This window comes from Equus przewalskii, chromosome X (assembly GCF_037783145.1).
Source record: "Equus przewalskii isolate Varuska chromosome X, EquPr2, whole genome shotgun sequence".
NCBI classification, from domain to species: Eukaryota; Metazoa; Chordata; class Mammalia; order Perissodactyla; family Equidae; genus Equus; species Equus przewalskii.
The window spans coordinates 112129727-112154086 of NC_091863.1; the positions used below are offsets into that span (position 1 = coordinate 112129727).

At 38.3% G+C, this 24360-nt stretch overlaps 1 protein-coding gene across 9 annotated transcripts in view; it reads right to left on the bottom strand.

Moving 5' to 3' along the window:
- Positions 1-24360, bottom strand: part of ATP11C (ATPase phospholipid transporting 11C) — a 172655-nt gene that overhangs the window by 28078 nt on the left and 120217 nt on the right. For all 9 annotated transcript variants that reach the window (XR_011536064.1, XR_011536060.1, XR_011536061.1 and 6 more), the window contains exons 15-23: positions 24232-24303; positions 22023-22096; positions 20253-20356; positions 19629-19810; positions 17462-17725; positions 13697-13871; positions 9037-9139; positions 7730-7875; positions 2445-2504 (exon numbers count right to left, since the gene is read on the bottom strand). Coding sequence is in view for 4 of the 9 variants with exons in the window: in XM_070605248.1 (XP_070461349.1) it covers positions 2445-2504; positions 7730-7875; positions 9037-9139; positions 13697-13871; positions 17462-17725; positions 19629-19810; positions 20253-20356; positions 22023-22096; positions 24232-24303 (1180 nt within the window). In the remaining 5 variants the exon portion in view is untranslated. The remainder of the gene's footprint in view (positions 1-2444; positions 2505-7729; positions 7876-9036; positions 9140-13696; positions 13872-17461; positions 17726-19628; positions 19811-20252; positions 20357-22022; positions 22097-24231; positions 24304-24360) is intronic.

The following is a 24360-nucleotide window of genomic DNA, read 5'->3' on the forward strand; positions in this document are numbered from 1 at the left end:
AAGAGTTGCTTTTTGCTTAAAGAATCTGAATCCTAGTCCCATTTCAACATTCTCCATAGCTCACTCCCCAAGTTCCAGGGTTGCAGAGAACACCTGATGTGCACCAGAGTTGAAAAAGGCTAACTACTTTTATATACTCCAAAGATTTTTGCAACAAAGGTTGCTACGTTCAGCACCAGCACAAGGCTAAGGTCAAAAATAAAGATATCACGGGGCTGGCCCCGTGGCCGAGTGGTTAAGTTTGCGTGCTCCGTTGCAGGCGGCCCAGTGTTTTGTTGGTTCGAATCCTGGGCGCAGACACGGCACTGCTCATCAAACCACGCTGAGGCAGCATCCCACATGCCACAACTAGAAGGACCCACAACGAAGAATATACAACTATGTATCAGCGGGCTTTGGGGAGAAAAAGGAAAAAATCTTTAAAACAAATAAAAAATAAAGATATCACACACTATGTCACCACCTCAGAGACTTTCCTTTCACCTGATAACACTTTTCCTCTAAGATGTCTGATAGCTCCTTCCCTCATCTTCTTCAGACCTCTGCCCAAATGTCACCTCATCACAGAGAAGTTTCCAGATGATCTTCTCTAAAGCAGCAGCCCTCTTCTACAGTCACACTCTATCCATTTATTATGCTGTATTTTTTTTTCCTTCAGAGCATTTATCAGTACCCAACATAATGTATTTGTCTGATTGTTGGCTGTCTCTCCCCCATCACAATACTGCAAGCTTCTTGGGGGTAAGAGTTTTGTTTTGATCACTGTTGTAGCTCTAGCACTTACCCCAGCACATAGTAGGCATTCAACAAATATTTGTTAAATGAATGAACCTACCAGGTGAGCAACTGAGGAAGCCAAACATCAACTCCTATGGAAACCTAATCAGTTAACCAGGGTCTGAATCCCAGCTGGATTTATAGAAGTCCTTTCTTTCTTCATACGACTTGAGCTTGGTAAAGATGTTTTAAAAGGATAACAGAGCAACAGATTCCTTTCAAAATAAAAACAATGTTTTAACCAGATTAAGATTAAGCCAACTTCCCTTCAGCACTTTGCTAAGAAACTTGAAGTTGTCTTTTTAATAGGTGCATTCATCCAAGGAAGTGAGGAATGAGAAATATTTTGATCAATAGTAATCTGAATACTCAAGAAAAGCAGTTTCATCAGAATTTATAAAACTCTCTGTAACTAATTCTGTTAGTTTTGAATACAAGAAGGCTGATGGGACTTCCTACAGCTGGCAGATGATTAAATCATAAAGCAATCTGCTTAACTGGCACCATGGGGCTGATGACATGTCACTGACGTAAGAGACAACAGACCAAATGGAAGAGGTAAGTTCAAGAGAAAAAGAGTAGTCACATCCTATTGAGAAGAATACAGTCTCTTAAAAATACTGCCAAGCAATTAGAAAAAAATAACTTCCTACCATGAGGAATGAAGCATGTCCTGAAGTTGAGAAACTCAGTCTTTAATACCTGTGGTGATGTTACCAGTGGCTCAGCTTGGCAAAATTACTGAACTGTTCATACATTAACTACGATATTCCTTAGTCATTCAATGTTAGAGCTCCTGTCTTTAGCCATATTTCCATTAGAAGCAATGCAAAATCCATTTCAGTTGTTGAAACAAACCTACAAACATGCCTACCCATCCTCCCACTCAGGTACCAAGGTGACATACGGCACATTCTTTACGTAACAAATGTTCAGAAAACAATACAGGGCAAAAATTGTAGAGTTGCTCAAGTAATCCAAGGCTTTATATAGCAATCACTGCTTCTTGGCCATCTTAAAGATCAATGTTTTTCTAGAAAAACAACCTGAGAAACTGCAAAGCTGTGAGATTTCATTTGATGAAATATTAAACTATAACATTTTAGGATTATTTGAAAACATTGCATACATTGATAACAAGATAAAATTAAGAATACTTTTTTCTTTTGAGGAACATTAGCCCTGAGCTAACATCCACCGCCAATCCTCCTCTTTTTGCTGAGGAAGACTGACCCTGAGCTAACATGTGTGCCCATCTTCCTCTATTTTATACGTGGGATGCCTGCCACAGCATGGCTTGATAAATGGTATGTAGGTTCATGCCCGGGATCCAAACCAGCGAACTCCAGGCTGCCAAAGTGGAGTGTGTGAACTTAACCGCTATGCCACTGGGCCAGCCGCAAAAATACTTTTTTTAAGGTTATCTTAACTCCAACAGGATGTACCAAACAACTTTCAAAAAGTAAGCAATAGTATAATATTACTAAAGCAAAGACGTAAACATTTGCTATTATCAAAAACCAGGACAAGAAGATCAACTGTTGAACCAAAAAAAAAATCCCTTTATTTTGACATACCTCTCTAATCTCTACAATCCAATACATAAAAAGGTAATTTATTAATAGCAAATGTAAGCTACATTATAACAAATAACTAGGGAAACAAACCTGTTGTGAGAATCCACAGAAAAACTGGTATAAAAACTGTGGCAAAATGAAACAAAGGTTCTGGAAAAAAAGAGAAAAGAGTTAGTGTTTTCACTTGATCAACTTTCTAAATTAAAATAGGAAACTGTAGTCCAAATAGTCTACAGTCAGTTCTAAGTCCTTCTAACACCATAATGCAATAAATTTCTATTCCGGAGCTGTAAGGAAACAACTCAAAAACCAAACGATTAATTCATATTAATACAAACTTTTGCCCTACCAAGGCAGTAGAGGATCTCACTTACTCTATGAGAACCTCTTGCTATTCTTCTTCTAGGGACAAAATGAGCTCATACAATCCAAACATCTAATGATACTGCACTTCAAATGCCAATTTGATTTGTAAAATCATCACAGACTGACATAAGCAATAAGTGTATTTTTAAAGTCAATTAATACCAATAAATAATCAAGAAATTATTACATATATATGTATATATATATTATTACATATATACTTATAGGGTGTGTATTGACACTAACAGTATCAACTTGTGCTTTACTGCCTCCTTAAATAATCAACATATTATTAGTGACCACCTACTATATGTAAAGATGGCACTGTGGGTCATACAAAAGTCAAACCAAAACAAAACTTCTTACTCCTAAGAGACTCATCATTTAACTGGGAGAACACTAAAAACAAACATTAAAAAAAATACATTCTGAGAATTCATCAGGAAATAAAAGCCACCAGGTATGACAATAACTACTGAAATTAATGTCTTCAGGCAAAACTAAACTAATATTTTCAAATGAGTGCTATCCTTCAATGTAGGCTGTGACCTTATTTGAGTGCTGCTGTCACTTATTCATGATATCTCTCAACTTCTCTTTGGGTAGCACCTTCAAGAGCCCATTTTTGAGCCATGTCAAAAACCAGTCTGCTTCCTTCTGTCACCCCAGAGTGACACTTAGATAATTCTCACTTACATTATTCTCACTTAGATAATTTACCAGGCTGGGAGACATGAGGTTGTTTTAAAAAAATCCAATGCATCCTCAAAGGATGAACATCTGCTACGACTAAGGGTGTTTAGGTGAATACAGTACAGGCTCTGGAGGACATTCCTAAAGAAAAGTGCTATACATGTTTTCAATAACTCCTACGGCATCAAAGTAAGTGTCAGAGCTCCCAAGGTCATTACCTGGAAGGGCAACACTCATCTGTATGTATCAGTTCTGGAAGAATGCAAAATAACTGCCAGTAGCATTTCTAGAGTCTTATTTTACATAAAGAAAAAAAGTGTTCTGAGGTTGGAAGAGGTAGTAGTCGGTGGGGATTACGGAGATGTGTTGTGTGTGGGAGGGTCTGACTCTCTCACTAGAATGTAAGTTTCTGTCTTATTGCATTATGAATCCTCAGGACCTAAAATAGTGTTTGGCACATGGTTAACAGATTCAAACATATTTGTTGATTGAATGAATAAATAAGTTAGAATTTGAACTACGTATTTAAAGATGAATAGGATATAGTGATAGAAACCAACACAAGGCCCTGTGTATTTTAAACACATAAGGTAAGACAGGATCAGACTGTGGGGGGCCTTAAAAGCCAGGCTAATCCTTAGGCAACAGAGAGTGAAGTTTCCGGAGGACAAGCTGAAAAGTGTCATTTTCCAAACATTAACCTGGCTGAATTATTCCAGGAGGATTGAATGGAGAGATAAAAGGTAGGGTGACCTGTCACTGAAGCACTCCAGAGGCGGGACAATAACAATTTGAAGATTCAACGGCAAGGTAAGAGGAAGGCAGGCTTCTTAGCTCAGCCAAAGAGGGTCGAAAGTATTAAGAAATCATCTTGGGACAAAAAGCAACAGTTAAAAAAGGAATACTGCTAAGTCAGTAACTAAGATAATAGTGGGCACAGAGATCCTAATGAAGACAGAAGGCATCATCTACATAAATAATCTTCCAAATTAGGAACAGGGACATGTTAGTTACAGACCACTAGTAAACGTTAGCCATTTTAATGCTTGTTTTGTTTTCCTTAACAGAGCATTCCTTCCATCTGGTGGCAGTTGCTTGAATTGCAGGCCAAAATCTTGAGGTAAGCCAAGGCTCTGTAATAGGATCAGATGGCTAGGCAGATCTGTACGGCAAATGGTCATGGGCTATCCTACTAAAGCGGGTAAAAGAGAATAATCATCCATCCCCACACAGGGCTGCTAAGTTACTGAGTCCAAGGCCCGAGAGATTCTAACTATGATGCACAAAGAGTCCTGGACTGAGAGCAAATAAACCTACTGTGGAAATCTAGCTCTGTCACCTCCTAGCTGGGGAGCGAAAGGTAAGTTATGTAAGCTCTGTGAGTCCTACATTCCACCTATTTTAAGTGGATATGATACTAATGGCTTCATAGGAGATTTGTGAGGATTAAAAAAGAAAATAAAGTGCTTAAGAGTCTTACACATATTAGTAAATTTTATGTGAATTACATCTCAATAAAAAATTGAAAAAAACCCAACAGTATATAGTGTATAAAAATGATAGATACGTACATTAATTTGCATAGACAAAACAATAGGTCACATAACGAAACGTTACCACTGGTTCTCTCTGTTAGTATGCTTATAGACAATTACAGATGACTTCAAAAATTTCATTTTAGAAAAGCAGTTACGTATAAGTACAGAGGGATTTGAGAAAGTCACACTGTTGCCAAATTCTCCTTTCCTTTAGAACATTAACTCACTAAGCACCATCCTCAGAGAACCTCATCGTAAGTAACTGCACCAGTGTTTCAGATACTCAAAAAATAAATCATTAAAATCAATCAGGATTAGAGAAGAACCCAAGTGGAATGCAAACAAAAATTTAACTTAAGTCTATTACAATGGCCACATTGAAATGGTGGAAAAGAAGAAAGTAAGTGTGGTAACAGTATTTTGACTATATACTCTAAGGCTAAAGACAAAAAGAACTGCACACAAATATATTACTCAAGTTAGTCAGTTTGTTTCTCACAAGAGTATGAGTTACCAATTCTGAAACTACTTTAAGTGTATTCCAGGATTGAGCAAATGAGTAAACATATTGAGGATAATGAGAACGAGGTTTCTCACCACTGGAGAAAGGAGTTACAAACAAGGAAAAGGGAAAGGTTAGAATGAACCTTGTGGTGCTGGTTGGAATCAAAGGTATCAGTATAAACTACACTCACACTGATACCTTTGATTCCAGCCCAACATATACGTTGAGTATGTACATATATACACAGATACAAATAGATTCGTATGTATACTTATATGTATTTCCTAGCTCTGTCCACTGAGAAGGCCTAGAATCAACTTGAGCTTAGCAGCAATGAGCACAACCAGCACCCAGATCTTGATTTCTAAATACCATTTGCAAACAAAAGGAACCATTGTTCTTTGGAGAATTGTCTGAATCCAGGACCAGGGCAGGAAAAATACAAGATGAGGCTAGCACATCATGTAGTATCAGAAAATAAAGACGTCTTCAAAAATGGTTGGGGGAGGGGAGAATGGAGAGTTGCTATTCAATGGGTATAAAGTTTTAGTTATGCAAGACAAGTAAGTTCTAGAGATCTGCTGTACAACACTGCCTCTAGTTAACAATACTGCATTGTACACTTCAAAATCTAAGTGGGTAGAGCTAATGTTAAGTGCTCTTATCCCAATAAAATAAAAGTTAAGAAATGATGGAGACATGTTGAAATGACACAGGGGCCAAATCTGTGACAATTTGAATAACAGAATAAATAATGATAGTAATGGATTTTAACTCACAGAATAAAATATCTGTTTTAGCAGCAGAATGCTCGTTTTCAAAGAAACTACACAGAGCACAGTTGAGGGATCTTAAGATCTCCAAAACAACATTTGAATGATGTTATCAAAGTTAACATTATCAAGAATGAGACATATTGACAACATGTGCCTCTTGATATGATGCACTGAGCAGGTTACAACATGACTTCTGTGGTATTTGTACCCCAAATGCATAACCTGAATCTAATACTAAGCAAACATTAGACAAACCCAAATTGAGGGACAGTCTACAAACTAACTGGCCAGTACTCTTCATATGAGCCTGAAATGGACCACAAATAGAATATCAGTGAAACCACTGGCAAAATTCCAATACAGTATGTAGACTAGTCAATAATGTGCCAATTAGTATCAATTTACTGATCTTGATAACTATGTTTTGGGTTATCTAAGGTGTTATCAGTTGGCAAATCTGGGTAAATACTCCGAGAATTATTTCACTAATTCTCCAACTTTTTTAAAGTCTGAAATTATTTGAAAATGAAAAATGAAAAAAAACTTTTGAAAACTATGCCAAAGAGAACACAGAACAGAAGATCAAGTTCTGGCCAATGCTGAGTTAAAAATGACTTAAAATGATTTGCATCCTTTAGACCAGTTACTTCACCTTCATGTATGCCAGGGTCATTATGCATAAAATGAGTGGCTTAAACTATATTCATGGATTCCAAGTTGTGCACCGAGGAACCTCTAGGCAGGACAGGGAGGTTGAGCAAGTAAATAGGCCTAGCCTCATCACCCTTCAATCAATGCAGTCCTCCTTCTATCTGCTTATCTGTGTAATTTCATTTGAAAAGATGATTCTGTTACTAAAAAGAGTAGTTTAGAATACTGTTCAGGATAAAAAGGGGATCAACTATTGATAGACAATACAATATGGATGAAGCTCAAAAACATGCTAACTGAAATAGGCCAGATACAAAAGAGTACATGATTCTATTTCTGTCAAGTTCTAAAACAGGGAAATCTAATGTGTATATTATATAAATTATATCTGAATTTATATATTATATACCATATATATTACTATATACTATATAGTAATATAAATCAGATTACTCATTGTTTGGTGTGGCAGTACAGGAGACTGACTGGGAAGGAGCATACGAGAACTGTCTGGGGTGATAGAAATGTTCTATTTTTGATTGGGGTGGTAGTTATACAGATGTATACATTTGTCAGAATGAAAATGTAAACTTTTAATGGGTACATTTTATTGTATTTAAACTATACTTCAAGAAAGTTAACTTAAAAATTTCATCTCAAATCTCTTGCATTAAAAGAAATTTCTGGTTTGATTTATTAAATAGATCACTTCTCTTTTGCTGGCCACAAACTTTAGTAGTAAGACAGCAAAAGAAACATGAAAGAAGGAGGAAAACACTGCAATTAAGCCGAGCCAATGCTGGATTAAATAGTCATAAATTAAACGACAAATGTTTTATCACATACCTTATAGAAGAAATACTGTACAAGGTGTGCTATTCTCACATAATATAGATGCCCATGAGCCAATAGCAGTTTTTTCAAATGTTTAAACTTTGGAACAGAATAATCGCTATTCCTGGCTGCTTGGCGACCTTCTTTGCCTTTAATACCTAAAAAAAGAAAATCTCTATAAGGTGAGTATTTTATAGAATAAGCAACTCCCTGACTTGTTATCTTCTATTTTTAACTTGCTTACATGTTCTAGTTCAATTATGTAGTTTAGCTTTGTTTTCTTAACCAAGAAGCGCTTGTGACTTTATACAGTGACAGTGAGACTTACCAATAAAATATAAAACTAAGTTTAAATTGGTAACTATCTGTTTATAATAAATATAAAACAATTAAATAGAATCATTATTTTAATCATTACAAGGCAAAAATTCTCTTGAGGAGAAAAAAATTAAATCTGAAAATTATTTTAAAGGCACTTAGTAAGTGCTTAATTGTGCATGGTGCTACACTAGGTGCTATATTAAAGCGACTCAGAGACGTGGGGGCGCTCGTCCAGGTGCTCAAGACGAAGAGTTACAATGAGATGGTCAAGTCCTTTGACTGAATGAAACTGAGTAATAGCCCAAGTGTTCCATGAGCTCAAGTGGCTTTAGGCCATTTCCACGGTGGATAACCAACGAGTAGATCTTAAGAGTTCCACGTTAAATAGTTACTTCCAAAAGGAAGAATTTGGGAATCCAAACTACTGTACAAGATACTAATTTCATTATTTCTCCCTCTCCAAAAAAATAAAATTGTTGGGTATGAGGCATACCAGCAGCCTGACGGGGAAAAAATAGTGCAGGTTGTAGAAAAGCTGTTGTTACACGCCAACATCTAAATTCAACACTACAGGCCAAACCACCCATAAATATTACCATGTGGAAAAGCAGCCAACCAATTATCATTTCTTAGTCTCAAACAGCTAAGAATCTCAAAAGATATAGTGCAGGGATATAAGCAGGCTATCTGGCCAGGGGTAGAAAATCAATAAAATTTCATGCATGTTGCCTCAGTGAGAGCTAAATGATCACTTGTGCTGCCAGCAGGTTTGTGGAAAAAAAATACCCTCTAACTTTGTATTGCTACATTCCCACCATGGGTAGGACTTTAGGATGGACATGTTCCATGATCACATGAGGACCTTCATTCGATTAATTATCATTCCCAAATTTGAATTCACGATTAGCAACCAAAATAATCTCTCTAGAATATAAGACCATTCCACCTAAAAGCAATACTGATACCTTACAGCTGCCATCTCATCAGATGTTTCTTACCTATTCCCACATGGGATTCCAAGATCATACTAACATCATTGGCACCATCACCTATCGACAGTGTTATTGGGCTGCCTTTTAAATTCTTCACCATTCTGACAATCTAAACATTAAATACAAAAGAGGTATAGAAAAGGTCAAAGTAGAATGTGAGATTGTACTACATTGGGGGTATATGCCTCATTCACACTTCTAAATGGAGGCCTTGTAAACAGAAAGGTAGTTTGTGCATTTATGTACAATAGTCTTACACAGATTTTAAAAATGTTAACACCAGTGCCCACTTGTTTCTGGTTCTGTGCGTGTATGAACTGTCAAGAAACCTTGCCCCCTACCTATATCAGCAGTCAACACATTTCCTTCTTCTGTCATTGCTTCATGTGTCCGTTCAGATAAGGTGCTGGATGTGTGACAGTGGAGACCAGAAAGCTGATTTGGGGTAACATGCATAGGGTTACTGGAACAAAGGTGGGTAATGAGAGAACAATATTTTTGGTAACTTTTGCCTCTCTCGTCCCTGCTGACACCCCCACCTCCTCCAGGTATTCCCCAACCCTTATTCCCAGGGAGTTATCTAATGTTAAATTCTTGCACCCATCTAGCTGACAACTAAACTTGACTAAATCTCCCACTGCCCAATATGATCTGATCTGTCCTACAGGTAGCTGCATTTTAAAGGGGGGCGTCTTAAAGGTGGTGAGATTTGCAGAAAGATGCCGAGTTACGTGCATAAAGCCTGCTGCTATTTCCTGAGTGTCTCTTCAAGATGTGTCAATGGCACAGCGCAGCTAAATGCTGTGTTCATGGTAGGTACTGAATAAAATAAATTTTCTCCTGGTAGAGTTACTTGTGGGAGTGTATTGGGTAAGCAGCTGCCCTCCCACCCTATGTGTTAGATAATGACTGCTTTATGCGTCAACCCTCAAAACCCCTCGGAAGCTGGCAGCTTTTAAAAAGCTTATATAATTCACTAGCTAAATAATGCCTTGCAAAAATTCTGTCCTCACAATTGCTTTTACCAGTTAACATAAATAAAATCCATTTTCAACATAACTGAAGTGATTAAAATTAATTTATACAAGGTTAAACCACACCGCAGTCTTTTCTTTAAACAAAATTCAGTCAGGCTTTAGTTGTATTAAATAGCATACAAAAAATGCCAATTCCATTTAACACAAAGATGCTGTTACTGTGAAATGTCAGTTTTCTCCCAATCCCTCCCCTTAACTTGGTTCTTTTTGAAAACTTTATAAGAGTGTCAGAAATGATCTGTAAGTGAGTCAAAGACAAAATTAAAGAACCCAAACTAAATTTGTTTTTCATGGGCTAAATACTGGGTAACTAATTGCACCTGTTATACTATGGGCAGTGATGATTTGCACCTCATGGAAGAAAAACTGCAGCCAGAAAAGGTCTAGGGAAGGCAATAAAATGATCAAGGGTGACAGCTTCTGCATAAAAATATAGATTAAAAAGATTAAAGCTTGTCCTTGTGGAAAGATAAAATGATATATGGTTATGGACTACAAAATCATGAAAGATTTAGAGAGAGAAACATGGAGGTTTTACTGAGCCCCAGATCACCTGGGTTAAGAACTTCTCTTCAATAGGACAGCTTCATGAAAAAGAAATCAACTTACTAAAATCTGTTTATTGATCAACTCTAACTGCATGCAATATAATGTGCAAATATCCAAAAAAGATATAAGGCTGGATCACACCCTTAAGAAGCACATAATGGAGTAGTAGAGATAGGGAATAGATACAAGAATATTACATAATCAGATTAACAATACAAGATAACATTATGCAATATCTGTGCAAGGGAATATATAGCATTGTCATCTACGTCATTCACATAAGAAGGCCTATGATGTCAAGAAAAGGGAGAGGACACTACATGCCAGAGTGACCAGGAATGAGTTCACAGAAGGAAGAGTGATTTTGACCTAAATCATAAAAGACTGGTAAGATTTGCACACATGGGGAGAAAGGGATTGGAGGAGTATTCCAGAGAAAGGGAATGGCATGTTCTACGGCATAAAGCCAGGTAAATACAACATATGCTCAGAAAATAGATCTGGTTTGACCAGATGAGTTTTCATATAGGGGACATGAACAGGTACACCTGGGGCCAGATCAAAAGGGAATGATATTATGAAAGTGGCAGCAGAGTACAGGAAGAAGGGGAAGAAAAAGCAAGACTGCAGGCAAAGAGAGAAGTCAGGTGGCCAGTTACAGGTAGAGACCAATGAGCTGTTAAAGGCCTGGACCTAGAAGGTAATGGAAAGAAAGGAAGAGATGGAAAAGACAATGTACTAGAAAATGGACAGAATTTGATGGCAGAGATCACATGGATGGGTAAAGAATGGGAGAAGTCAACACAGATTTCAAGGTTTTCAATGTAGAAACCTGCAAATACAGTGAGCTCAGTAATAGATGTAGAAAAAGACAAGGAAAATGACAGCTGGGCTTTAGAGAAGGCTGAATTGAGGTGACACTGACACACCCAAGAAGAGGTGTTCAGTCAGCAGCTGGGGAAGTAAAGTAGAACCCCAAAGATTTGGATTGAGGAAGTGACTTGAAACTCAGTTATATGGACATGACAGATATGTAGGTCATATCCTGGAAGAAACGACTACAGTGAGAGAAATAAAACAGACTGAGGAATGAACCACAGAGGGCTCCATATTCTGTGTGAGTGAAGCAGCATGGGGCCAGATATTCACATACCTGCCTGAACAGTCAAGTAGTCAGAACCCAGGTGAGTAATTTGAGCGACAGACAACACATGTAGGGAAAAAAATATATTAACTCTGACTAAAGTGATAGATTTCTATACATACTGTTCTGGTAAAATATGCTTCCCCAGCTGGGGCTAACCAAAGCTTTGAAGGTTGAAGAAAGAAAGAAGAAGAACAAATTGTGGTGGGGATTGAGAATGAGAAGACAGAGACAATGCTCTAAATTAGGATGGGCTGTGTGTGTGTGCGCATGCATGTGTGAGGTAAGGGGTGAGGTGTGTGTAAAGGAGAAGCCAAGGACAGCCATCCCCTGAGTCTAGAGCAAGCAGCTGAAGAATATGAAGAAGCAAGACTAATACATATGAAAGTACATTCTACAGAGCATACAGAAGTGAAAAAGTGTGTAACTGACACTCTCAAGTTCTCTGAACCCAGTGAGCCCAAGGAAGCAAAGGGAAGCGGATCAATGTGGGCTGGAGGAGCTGGAAAAGAAAGCACATGGGAAGTAACCCTTGAGCTGGGTTTTACTATGAGTGAAAATCTTGTTGGGCCAAGAGGAATACAGAGAAAATTCCAGATGAGGAAATGACATGAGGAAAGCTTTGGAAGTTGTTAGGAGCATGGCATGTGGAAGGGACACAGGGGGAACAACCAACAAGAGTGGAGGATTCATGCTGGATATGAGAATCATGGTGGACATAAAATTACGTCAAGACGCATTAAAGGGCAACAAGTGTGAGCTTGAGTGCCACATTGAGTCATCTGCTCTATACGTTAAAGGACTAGGATACTACTGAAACTATCTGAACAAGAATATATGATAGGAGAAGGGTTTTAACAAGATTATTAATTTGGGAGTACGGGGAAAGAGACTTGAAGGGGGAAGGGTGAAAGCAAGGAGACTAGTGAGGGAACTGAATCAAATAGTCTGTGTATAAAGTCATAAGGGCTTAGACTAGGCTGGAGGTAAAAGGTTTAAAAAGATGGCCTCAAAATGCGAGCTAAGACAAAAGGTAAGATCAAGGGGACATGGTGACTATGTATACAGTGAGGGAGAAGGGTCAAAGGTAGTAATGGAGACTTAGGGAGTAAAAGAAAAATGGTACTGGTAACAGGAATAATGAAGATAAGGGGTAAAAACAAACTGGCCTGAAGGAGAAAATTATAAGAGCTACCTTAGACACTAGAATTCAATGTGACAGTGGGGAATCCATACGGAGCTGTCTAAGAGGAAGCTAGAAATATGAAACTTAATGAAAAGGAAAAGTCAGGACCAGAGATATATCAGTGGGAGTCACAGAAATAGATGTTCTTACCCAGAGAGATAGGCTATTATAAGTGAAAAGCAGAGAAAGACTTAGGCCCAGAGAAAATTGATCATTAGAAAGAAGACAAAGGATGAAACAATATAAGAAGACACTAGGCTGCCAAGAAGGAAAGAAAAGTCAGGACAGAGGACCATCACAGAAACCAAGGGAGGAGAGTTTTAAGGAGGATATAATTGATAGTGTCAACTGCAGCAGAGAAATAAGGAGAACGGAAGACAGCATGATGGATTCAGCAAGGAGGTCACTGTTTCCTCCAGGAGATCCAACAGAGTAAGATGAGAAGAACGAATGCATGGGGCTAATGAAATAGGGGGCCAGAAGCAGTAGAAGAGAGGCAGCAGGCACCACGCACTCATTAGAGAAGTTTGGAGGTGAGGAATCAGACAGCTAGCTTGTGGGGACAACAAGGTGAATTTAATTCAAATTGGTGGGAAGACCCTTGAGTATGACCACAGAGGAAAAAGCCAGGGAAGATGTAATAAGGTAATAAAGGCTTTTTGAAGAAGAAACAAGTTAAAAGTAAAGTGAACATTTGCATATATGTATATAAAGTACCTGGACTGGAACATTAAGTAATAATTCAGTTACCTGGGCTTTCTGTAACGGTGCCATACGGCAGCAGAGCACAGCAGTGCACTTCATGCAAATCTGTAGAAAAACACTTTTGTAATTGTTAGAACTGGAGTCTTGACTAGAATTTAATATGAGTGACAATGTGGAGCCATCAATGATCAATCCATATTCCTGATGTTCTGTCCATGCTCTGAAAAAGAAAAACAATGTTGTCTTTGAATCTATAATACATCTCTATTTAGGAACCTGATTATTTTTAAACTACAAAGAGGAGGGTCCCACAAAAGAGTTATCATCAATCTGGTTCCTGGACCAGGAAATTCTAAAGCAGCAACTGTCTCTAACAATGGCACAACAGAGACTTTCCATCACATCTTTGAGGCTCGAGCTGTCCACATAGATGACATTAAGTTCTAAAAGCAATAAAAATAATGGACATTTAGCAGCCAGTCTCTGTAAGAAACTTAAGGTGAATTTTGGAAATTACAGATCAATTAATCACATTCCAATATGAAGACAAATCAGGAGTCATTTTGAAAACTCTTTAATAATAAAGGGAAAAGACAAAAAGGCTTTGGGGCATACAAATCAAAGAAGGTCTTTTCCTAATACTGTATCTTTGCTTGAATGACAAAACCTATGAATAGACCTGGCTGCTCAAATACGATGCAGTACATAAAAGACATGGTGCTCGTTAACAAATACCATACCATAATGATATATGTTCCTTAAATAAGCATCATTTTATACTAGATTAGTGGTTTTCAACCATAGTTTTCCCATTAGAATCATCTGGGCAGCTTTTAAAAATTGCCCATGCCCTAGGTCTATTCCCAGACAAATTAAATCAGAGTATCTTGGGTAAGGCTTGGTTATGTATATAAGTATGTTTTAAAAAGCTCCTTAGGTAATTCTCATGCATAGCCAAGACTAAGAGATATTAAGTGCCAGGAAAGACAAATGTAACAGGTGCCAAGTATTTAAGAAAACCATATGGGGGAAAACTTACAAATGAGAAAATTCTACCATCTAACATTTCATTTTTTTTGCAATTAAGAAAAAAACAGTGATTAATCAATTTTTGCTCAGAGAATCTTGGGCGCCATTTGAGAACTACTGCAGTGAAAGTATTAGACACAGCAGGATCTCATCATTATAGATTTGTTTGTCTAATTTTATGCTTCTGAAAGCTTAATGTTTAAAGGAATCTTGTTAAAGTAGAGATCCTGATTCAGTAAGTTTAGGGGGATAAGAGATTTTGCATTTCTAACAAGCTTCTGGTGATAATGGAGCTGCTGCTCTATGGAACAAACTTTGAGTAGAGAAGTGAGAGCCTAATATGCTTCATCATTCCTTTATTCCATATTTCTTTCGTGTATAGTGCTAACACTGTAATAGTTTATATTTATCCATATTTTGCTTCATAATTTTATGAGCACGTTTTATTCACTAATTACAGAGATATAATCATGTGTTCTCGTGTTTTGCTCCCCTACTCACAGAGCCGACCTCATGTGCAGAAAACAGTGGCTCAATAATCAATCAAGCAATATTAGTACACATCAACTGTAAGTAGGCCATATGGAAGGAGGGAGAGAATTATTAACTACTCTTCCCTTGGAGAACAGAAAATCTCCTTGGAGTGACAGAATCATACATGAGAGAATATACCCAACCAAACTAGATATTAAATGGTTAATATCCAGTGATTGGGATAATAAATACACACAGGAAAGAACAGTGGGTTCTTTGTGAGGTGTGATATCTGAAATGGAACTTGAAAGACAGGACAGAAAGAGGTGAAGGGAGAGAATGGATACTGTGGTGTACTAGGAAAGCAAGTTGAAAAGATCACTTGAGGCCTTTGGTGCAAACTGATGTTACAGATAACGAAGAATCACTAAAGGTTTCAGAGGAGGGCTGGGACACGGGCAGTACTTTACACTTAAGGACCACTCATCAGGCAAAGGGACTTAAGGGATTCAAGGCATGAGCTGCTAGGAATCTGAGTGTTGCTAGTACTCACTGATGTGAAGTGGTGAGAATGGGAACATGGAGAAGGCTTGGTGGCTGATTTGAAGTGACAGAGAGAAAGGAGCAGAAGCTGGCAAAAGTGATTCTGGGTCTGATGTCTGTGTAACCTGGGGAAGGACTATACCCAACTCCAAACAGACGAGCCAGGAAGAGGGGATGTTCTGAGATGGTTAAGTTTTCCATAAGCCCTGGCTTTTATAAAACACCCCCAGAGCTGCTGAATGATGCCATGGACGGAATTATGTCCCCTCAAAAGTCCTGTGTTGAAGCCCTGACCCCGAATGTGATGCTATTTGAAGATGGAGCCTTTGGGAGATGATTAGGTTTAGATGAAGCCATGATAGTGGGGTACTTTTGATGGGATTAGTGCCTTATAAGAGGAAGAGACACCAGAGCTTCCTCTCTCTCTGCCATGTGAGGACACAGAGAGAAGACAGCTTTCTGGAAGCCAGGAAGAGGGACCTCACCAGCACTTGACCATGCTAACACCCTGATCCCAGACTTTTGGCCTCCAGAAATGTGAGAAATAAGTTTCCATTATTTAAGCCACCCTGTCTATGGTATTTTGTTATGGTAGCTTGAGCAGACTAAGACAAATGGACAAGTAAAACGCATGCAATTTGAACTGCCTTTATACGTAGCATTTGACTAAAGGAAGGAAACATTTATCATAGGCAATTAATAAAAACTGGTTTACTCTCACTGATGCCAAAGTACCAGAAGAACAGTTGTTTTAGAATTGGCCATAGCCTCATGAATGTGGGCTATTCATTTTCAAAGCTTGTTCAGACACTAAAGATGAGGATACAGACATAGCATAGTTGTTAAATCATGGGCTCTGGAATTGGATAGACTTGCTCCGCTCCTTACTAGCTGTGTGATCTTGAATAAGTCACTTTGTCTCTCTGAGACTTAGTTTCCCTATCTGTAAAATGAAGAAAATAAGACTGCCTTACTGGGTTGTTTTGACGATTAAATGAGAATAATTATATAAAGAGCTTAATATTCTTCCTGGAACAAAGAACATGCTCAAGAAATGGAAAATATTATCTAGGGGTCTTTGGACTTAGTGCAGGCACATCCTGTGGCATTCCAGAAGAGAAAATCAATTTGCTTAGGGCCAAGGTGAATTCCAGTAATTGGTTCAGACAAGGCTAAGCTTTAGTTAATGGTAAGTATAGGAAAATATATCTCTGAGAACTGAATTATTGTAGATTAGTGACTTTCCTTGAGACCTTTAGGTTCCACAAGTTCTCCTTAAGCAAGCTAGCTGAAAGCAGAGCTGAAGTGGCCATGTTAACAAGTATTTGGTTCCCTTTGGAATTCTAGGGTACGAAAATCCACAGAGAAAATGGCTCCATGACCTCAAAATGCATGAAAACTGTTATAGAGACTGGTTTTATTACATTCATTTTAAGAGATTGTGAAAAGTAGTATTTTCTCTTAACATAGCCCAGGCCAGAATATCAATGCTAAATACCAAGATCCTAAACATTTAGAAATTAAACTACTTTTCTAAACCTTGAGTAATGCAAGGTTTTCTTTTAAATTAAAGGAGAAGTGGAAAGTGCGGAATAATCTCAAATGGGCCATTAGCCAAATCCTCATGGAAGGTTTAAACTTAGAACAATAAAACACCTGCAAACAAAGAATGATAAGTTATAGAAAATGGAGCCTTTTGCATAAGCATCTGTGAGTTACATCTGTACTAATGTCTAAATATAAGAAACTGGTGCACTTTCTTACTTTTTAAGGTTTCTAGAACCTTTAGGAAATTCATGCCGCAACTTCTTACAATATTCTATTAACAATTCATGTAATCGATCTTCTTTCCTTTCACATTCTTCGATGGTTTTTGTGGTCAGTTCCAAGAGCTCTGTGTTGGTTTGGAAAAGGCGGCAGGCATAGCAGGTGGATTTGGCTGTCTCCATCTTGTCCCCAGTAAGCACCCAGACTTTCAGACCTGCAGCATGGAGAGCTTCAATGGTCTCAGCTGCTTGATCTTGGAGCCTGAGAAACACAAAGGAAACCTTGTTATCCTCGAAAATTCCTGACAGATTCTGCAAGAAGGCTTGTTAAAGAGAGTATTTTTACAATTCACAGCAATTCTGGAGTCCTCACATGTTACCACAGTTAGTTTTCTTCTATATCTTCTACTCTTTCTAAGAGTGTTATCGCTGGCATAGTTTTACTTATTAAAGTGAATTTCAATGCAAATCAAAACTACACTAAGATATCACCTTACCCCCGTTAGATTGGCAAAAACATCCAAAACCAAGAACGACAAATGTTGGAGAGGTTGTGGAGAAAGAGGAACCCTCATACACTGTTGGTGGGAATGCAAACTGGTACTGCCACTATGGAAAACAGTATGGAGATTTCTCAAAAAGTTAAAAATAGAAATACCCTATGACCCAGCCATCCCATTACTGGGTATCTATCCTAAGAACCTGATAACAGATATCTCAAGAGTCCGTTGCACCCCTATGTTCATCGCAGCATTATTTACAATAGCCAAGACGTGGAACCAGCCTACATGCCCAGAAACTGATGACTGGATAAAGAAGATGTGGTATATATACACAATGGAATACTACTCAGCCATAAAAAAAGACAAAATTGGCCCATTCACAACAACGTGGAGGGACCTCGAGGGCATTATGTTAAGCGAAATAAGTCAGTCAGAGAAAGACGAACTCTATATGACTCCACTCATAGGTGGAAATTAGTATATTGAGAAGGAGATCTGATCGGTGGTTACCAGGGAAAAGGGGGGGTGGGGGGAGGGCACAGAGGGGGAAGGGGTGTACCCACAACATGACTAACAAAAACGTACAACTGAAATCTCACAAGGTTGTAATCTATTATAACATTAATAAAAAAAAAATAAATAAAATAAAGTGAATTTCAAACAATGAGATTTGGAAAAGTTCACGACATCTCTTGAGGTAACTGGTATCCAATGGCAGAATTGAGAATCATCACTCTTAGCTAAAATGTTCAAAAACTCACTAAACATTCTTGCTCACTGTCACTTTAGAATATTTCAGTATTTTTTGTATCTCACCATACAAATATTTGACATGGTTCAAAACAGGAAGCGCCAAACATATTCTAATGAAATATTGAGGGAAGTTAGCAAATCCCCATCCCTGAGGAGCTTTAAGAACAGGAAAATTAACCATTCTGAAAGAAAACTTAAGCATAATTCTAAAAGTCAAGGATAGAAGAAGAGCAATACTTTGAGTTCCTTTTGGCCAGAGAAGAACTAGGGAATTAGATTAAGCGAATTTCATTAGAATTTCAATACCTTCCAATGGGGGTGAATATATGTTAACTTTCTGTTTGGTTAACTCTCACAATTTGCATTTATAATTTCTAAAAAAACTTCTAAAATATTAAGAGTCTAAAACTTATTCTTTCAGGCAGATCAGCGCTGGGGCCTTACAATCATATCTGGCAGAGCTCAGCTTGCATAGCTAAAACAAATTATTTTAAAGTATGCAAAAACATGCTCGAGTCTGTTAAACCATGTTAGACTGAGCTTTAATGTTGTTTGCTTTAAATTTCCTTTCTGCTCATCTCTGTCAAAATCTTACCCATTCTACCAGGCACCAGCTCAAACGATGCCTCTAGCACAAATTTCCCTACACATAGTAAGACTATTTCATAAATATTTGCATAAATAAATGGATGGCTTAGTAAATATTCAAAAGACCTTAGAGATGACAGATTCATTCTTCTAAGTCACAAATATTTAACTTAAAAATCATTACCACAAACAGTTGAAAATCTGGTGTACACACAGAGCAGAATCAAAGCTTTCAAATCTTGACAGTAAATTACCAATCTGAGCAGATACCACTCTAACTGACTGGTCATTAAAATAACAAGAATATCAGTTTCTAGTTACTTGTCTTCCACTGCAGTGGCTCCAATTAAATTCATGTTTGTCTCAATATCATCAAAAACCTTTTCCATTTTTTCTTCTCTGTCCTGTAAGGCCATTTTCGCCTCTATAAGCTGTCGGTCAATCCTTTCATAATCATCTGGAGCAATTTCTTTGAAGGCCACACAGAGTGTCCGATACCCATCCTAGAAGCAAAGGAGGAGATCTCTAGTCATCCAAATCATAACTGGAAAAAACCCCACATTCTCTGTAAATACTCTTATTTTACCACACAAAAGAGAAATTCTGACACAGTTTTAGTTAAAAAAAATGAACAGATTGCAACAAAAAGGTAACATTCAATTAGGCCCAGAATAATAGCTCTTGGGGTAAAAAAATAAAAAAGCAAAACAGAAAACAAAGATTCTTGAAAAGTTTTCAAGGCTGCAAATTAAGAACAGAAACTTGCTCCAGGGTAATGTTTTATATTAAAATAAGGAAAATAATATCACTAAATCCCTAAATACAAAAATAGACCATAAAAATAAGTTAAAATTCACTTAAACAGTCATTTAAATAGCAATCCCATAAACACAGCCATATCCAACACTTCTCTTTCTCTCGCTGTGGGGAGAGGCGTAGACTCACCACCGCATTACGTTCCACATGGGCTTTAGTTAACTCAATTTCATGATTTTGCACCCTGGGGAAAACTGCTGAGTCTGCTCCTTTACAAAAGAGAAGTATGTCTCCTAAAATAAAGAACCAAAGTACTTGACTTAGAATTTTAAGACTGGTATTGGGATTGTAATAACAGGTAACTATTAAGGTGGCCTCTCCCACCCAGTTACTGTTTGACCTGAGCCAGTCTTGCACTGCTCACCCAAATGGAATGAAACATCTTGACCTTTACTCCATCAGGACAACATTCACTGCCTCTTAAGACCAATATGGACACAACTAACAACCCGAGTTTACAACATGCACCTCTGTTAAAAACATACTTCCTTCCAGTGAATCATGGAAGACTGTGCTTGTGTCAAGGAGCTGCATCTGAATTCTCTTTGAAATTGCTGTCAACACAGTCTAAAGTGCACATGTGGCATCTATAGTTTGGTCAAGGACCAAACTCAACCTCAAACAAAATAAAATCATTTTGAATAAAATACAAGTTAGCTTTTAAAACAGTGGCTTGATGGTTTTTACTGGAAACTTGAAAATAGCTATGTAGAATGCTAGTACAAGTATGCTTTATATCAGTCCATGTGCCCAGGAAAGCAGTCACAGTTGAGCGTTAAGAAAGACACTTCATCCTTATAAGGCAAAGTTATGAGTTCAACAAGTTAAAAAAAAAAGTGTAGCTTTGAGGTCAAGGCCCTTGGCAGATCACTTCCCCAGACATCTCACCATTTGCAACAGAACACATATGTGCCTGTGGACAGGTAAGAACAGCAAGTATTTCAAATGTTAAGTGTTTTTTAAAAAATTTTCTCTCACATATCCAGTGTGCCACAAAACAAATTCTACATTTACATAATGAAATCAATTTCATGACTTTGCAGTCACACCACAAAGTATGAATAAAGTGGGATACCTTCACAAGGGTCTGTCTATATCTTCCCATTCTCACATTAAGGAATTTGGAACAGATTTAACACTAAAAAGTAAATTACTAGGAAACCACTCAAGGATACTTTGAAAAACCACCTGGAGACAGACACACACACACAGACACAGAGGCATCTGGTAGCCCACAAATGAAGCAAGAGTGGCTCCCCCACGGGTATTGCTGAACCCGAGCAGAAGACATCCCAACCACTATGGCCTCTCCCAGGGACATGAGGAAACCCTGGGATGATGGTACCAGTTCCCCTTCAAAGGGCAAGCTGCTTTTCTCTGTCGAACAAAGAGAGTGCTGGAGTAAAATCACAATGCCTTTCCCAGCAGTCCAGCCCTTAGCCATCTCTAGCCCACCTGCTTCCAGACAATAGAAAGCAGTGGGGAATTAGGAAGATCACGGAGGGATAACCAGCAACTGTCTACACTCAAGGATTCTACTGCTAGTAATCTCAAACCGCCCAATTGTACTGGGATGCTGCATGTAGATATTGGTGATTGGTCAGGACCCTGAACTATAAAAAAGTCATCTTTTCACTTCCTGTTTAGACATCCAGGACTGAAGAGTAGAGTTACCTTTCCAAGAAAACATACAAACTGTCATACCGGGGTCCTGCCACTAACAATTTGGCAAACTGAACTTATGTACTTACACAAATACATTAAGGCATATACAAAAGCTAGTACTTTGCATGACTTTAGGTAATCATACACTACCACACGAAATGTTCATCTTCCCTGAAATAGCTGATCAACATACAAATCTACAAATGGAAAAAGTCAAGTTTTAAAAGTGCATACCTGCTTGAGTCTTCACAATTACACTCATACGACGGCGGACAGGATCGAAATTTAAGGTATGAAGTAGTTCATACCTTTATGAGAAGAAGAATGAAAAAAGTAAAATACCTAGACTACATTGGGTAAAATAAAACACAACAGGAATATCTTAAGATACTTAAACATCTTAAATGAACAGAGCTCTCCTCTTAGGGTAAGGGTTGCTGGCTGTGCACAATTGGTGCTTTCCATTGTGTCTTTGGAATTTCTCTGCACTTAGAACATGTGGTCAGAGGACATCAGTGTTGGTTAAGGGGTATCTATATGCTCTCATTATATTACGTAAAATGGCAAGGACTACGTAGGAATGGGGGACAAAGAGCTGACTGCCAAGTCATATCTGGAGGGGTGTGGAAATAGTCACACCCTGTCAATTATTTTAATAATCTATGGAGTGCCTACCATGTGTCAGGCACAGTGCTAGGTGCTGGAGAGTAAACATGAATCTGCCTGAGTCCCTTCCCTCAAGGGGCTCACCATATGATAAGGGAGGCAGAGGGTAATGAGATGACTACCTCCCAGTCTGCCAAACACTGTAATAAAGGAACTCCCAGGGGAGACGTGGGACCACAGAAGGAAGACATTTGATGGAAGGCTTCCTGGAAGAGGTTGTGCATGAGCTGTGTTCTGAAGGAGTGATATAATGAAGATGGGGTACCATGGCATTCCGAGTAGTGGAAAGAGCATGTGCAAAGGCACAGCAGCATGACAGCACATAGCCCATGGGGAGAATTCAAAGTACAGTCATGTGCCCCATAATGACATTTTGGTCATGATGGACTGTATATACAACGGTGGTCCCATAAGATTAGTACCACATAGCCCGGGTATTTAGTAGGCTATACCATCTAGGTTTGGGTAAGTACTCTATGATGTTTGCACAATGAAACTGCCTCCTGACACATTTCTCAGAATGTATCTTCGTCGTTAAGTGACATATGACTATAGTTCACTAAGGTTTGAAACCTAGTTGATGGGGAAACAGCAACAGTAAGCAGGGACTGGGAACTGAGAACACTGTGGGCCATTTCAGAGATTTGGAATTTTATCCTAAGAGCAATAGGAATCCACTGAAGGGTTTAAACAGTGGAATGACATGATCAATTTGTGTGTGGATGGCTGGGGTATTAATCAAATGGAAGGATGTGAAGAATAAAAATAAGAGTTAATTACTGGAAAAAAATGTGAGGAAATTTCTCTTGAAAATAAACAACTTGGATGTAAGTATTTGACCTAAAAATATTTACTACAAAGCTTATTTTTGATGGGAGCAAGCATGTCATAGGTTTTGGGATGCGTGTGTGTGTGTAAGACATTTACATATAGCATCTCATTTGGTGTTGGCTAGATGGGGGCACTATTGTGAACTGGGTAGAATCTGGACTCTGACAATGACTCTGGGCTCCTGGCAGTCAGGCCACACAGGCTTCCACTCTGACTTCTGAGCATCCTTCCCCAAAGGGACACATTCCCCAAGCACATCTACATGTATTAGAGGATTCTGAGATAGGTCTCAGGAGATGCTACGGGCCAGAATGGAAGTCAGATAATTACATTTCAAGCTCAGATAAAGGAATTCAAATTAATCACAGAGCCTAATTAAAATCTGCTATTAAGCTAAGATTGCTTTGTTAGTTGGAATCTCTGTAGCCAAAAAAAAAAAAAAAAAAAAAAAGGAAATGTGGAGACACTGCTACTATTAGAGAACTGCCCTGAGGCTCACACCTGAGCGTCTAGAACGAGACAAAGCTGACACCAAAGCTGCCACAATTGGCTGGACTTGTAATCCCAGAGTGATCGGCTGGGTTCTGGACAGCAGATTTAATGCCTGTTCACTGATTTTTCTTAGAGCATGTGTCAGAGACCTGAAAAGGCATTTAAATTTCAGAAAGCAAGTCCAGGCAAACTCTCATTCAGGCTACTGGACCCACATGTGAAACAACTGGGAATCATTTCCACTTCAAATCCCAGTTTCTGCCATTCTATGAAAAATGTCTTCTCCTACTCCAATTACATTTACAAAAAACTCTGAACTGGGAGATCAGAGTCTTACATATATAGATGCAATCAGTTTCCTTTGCTGCCCTTCCTAAATCCACCTAAGGTTGACTGGGGGGTTAAGAAGTGACAAACATCAAACACAGAAGTGACAAACATCAAATATACTTACTCTTCTATTTCTTTTCTTTGGTTCTCTACTCTCATATGGCCATTATGAATTCCCACAAATGTGAACCCATACCTGTCAAAAACAATAGGGAAAAAAAAGACTTTTTTGTATCTCTAAAGAATGATTTAT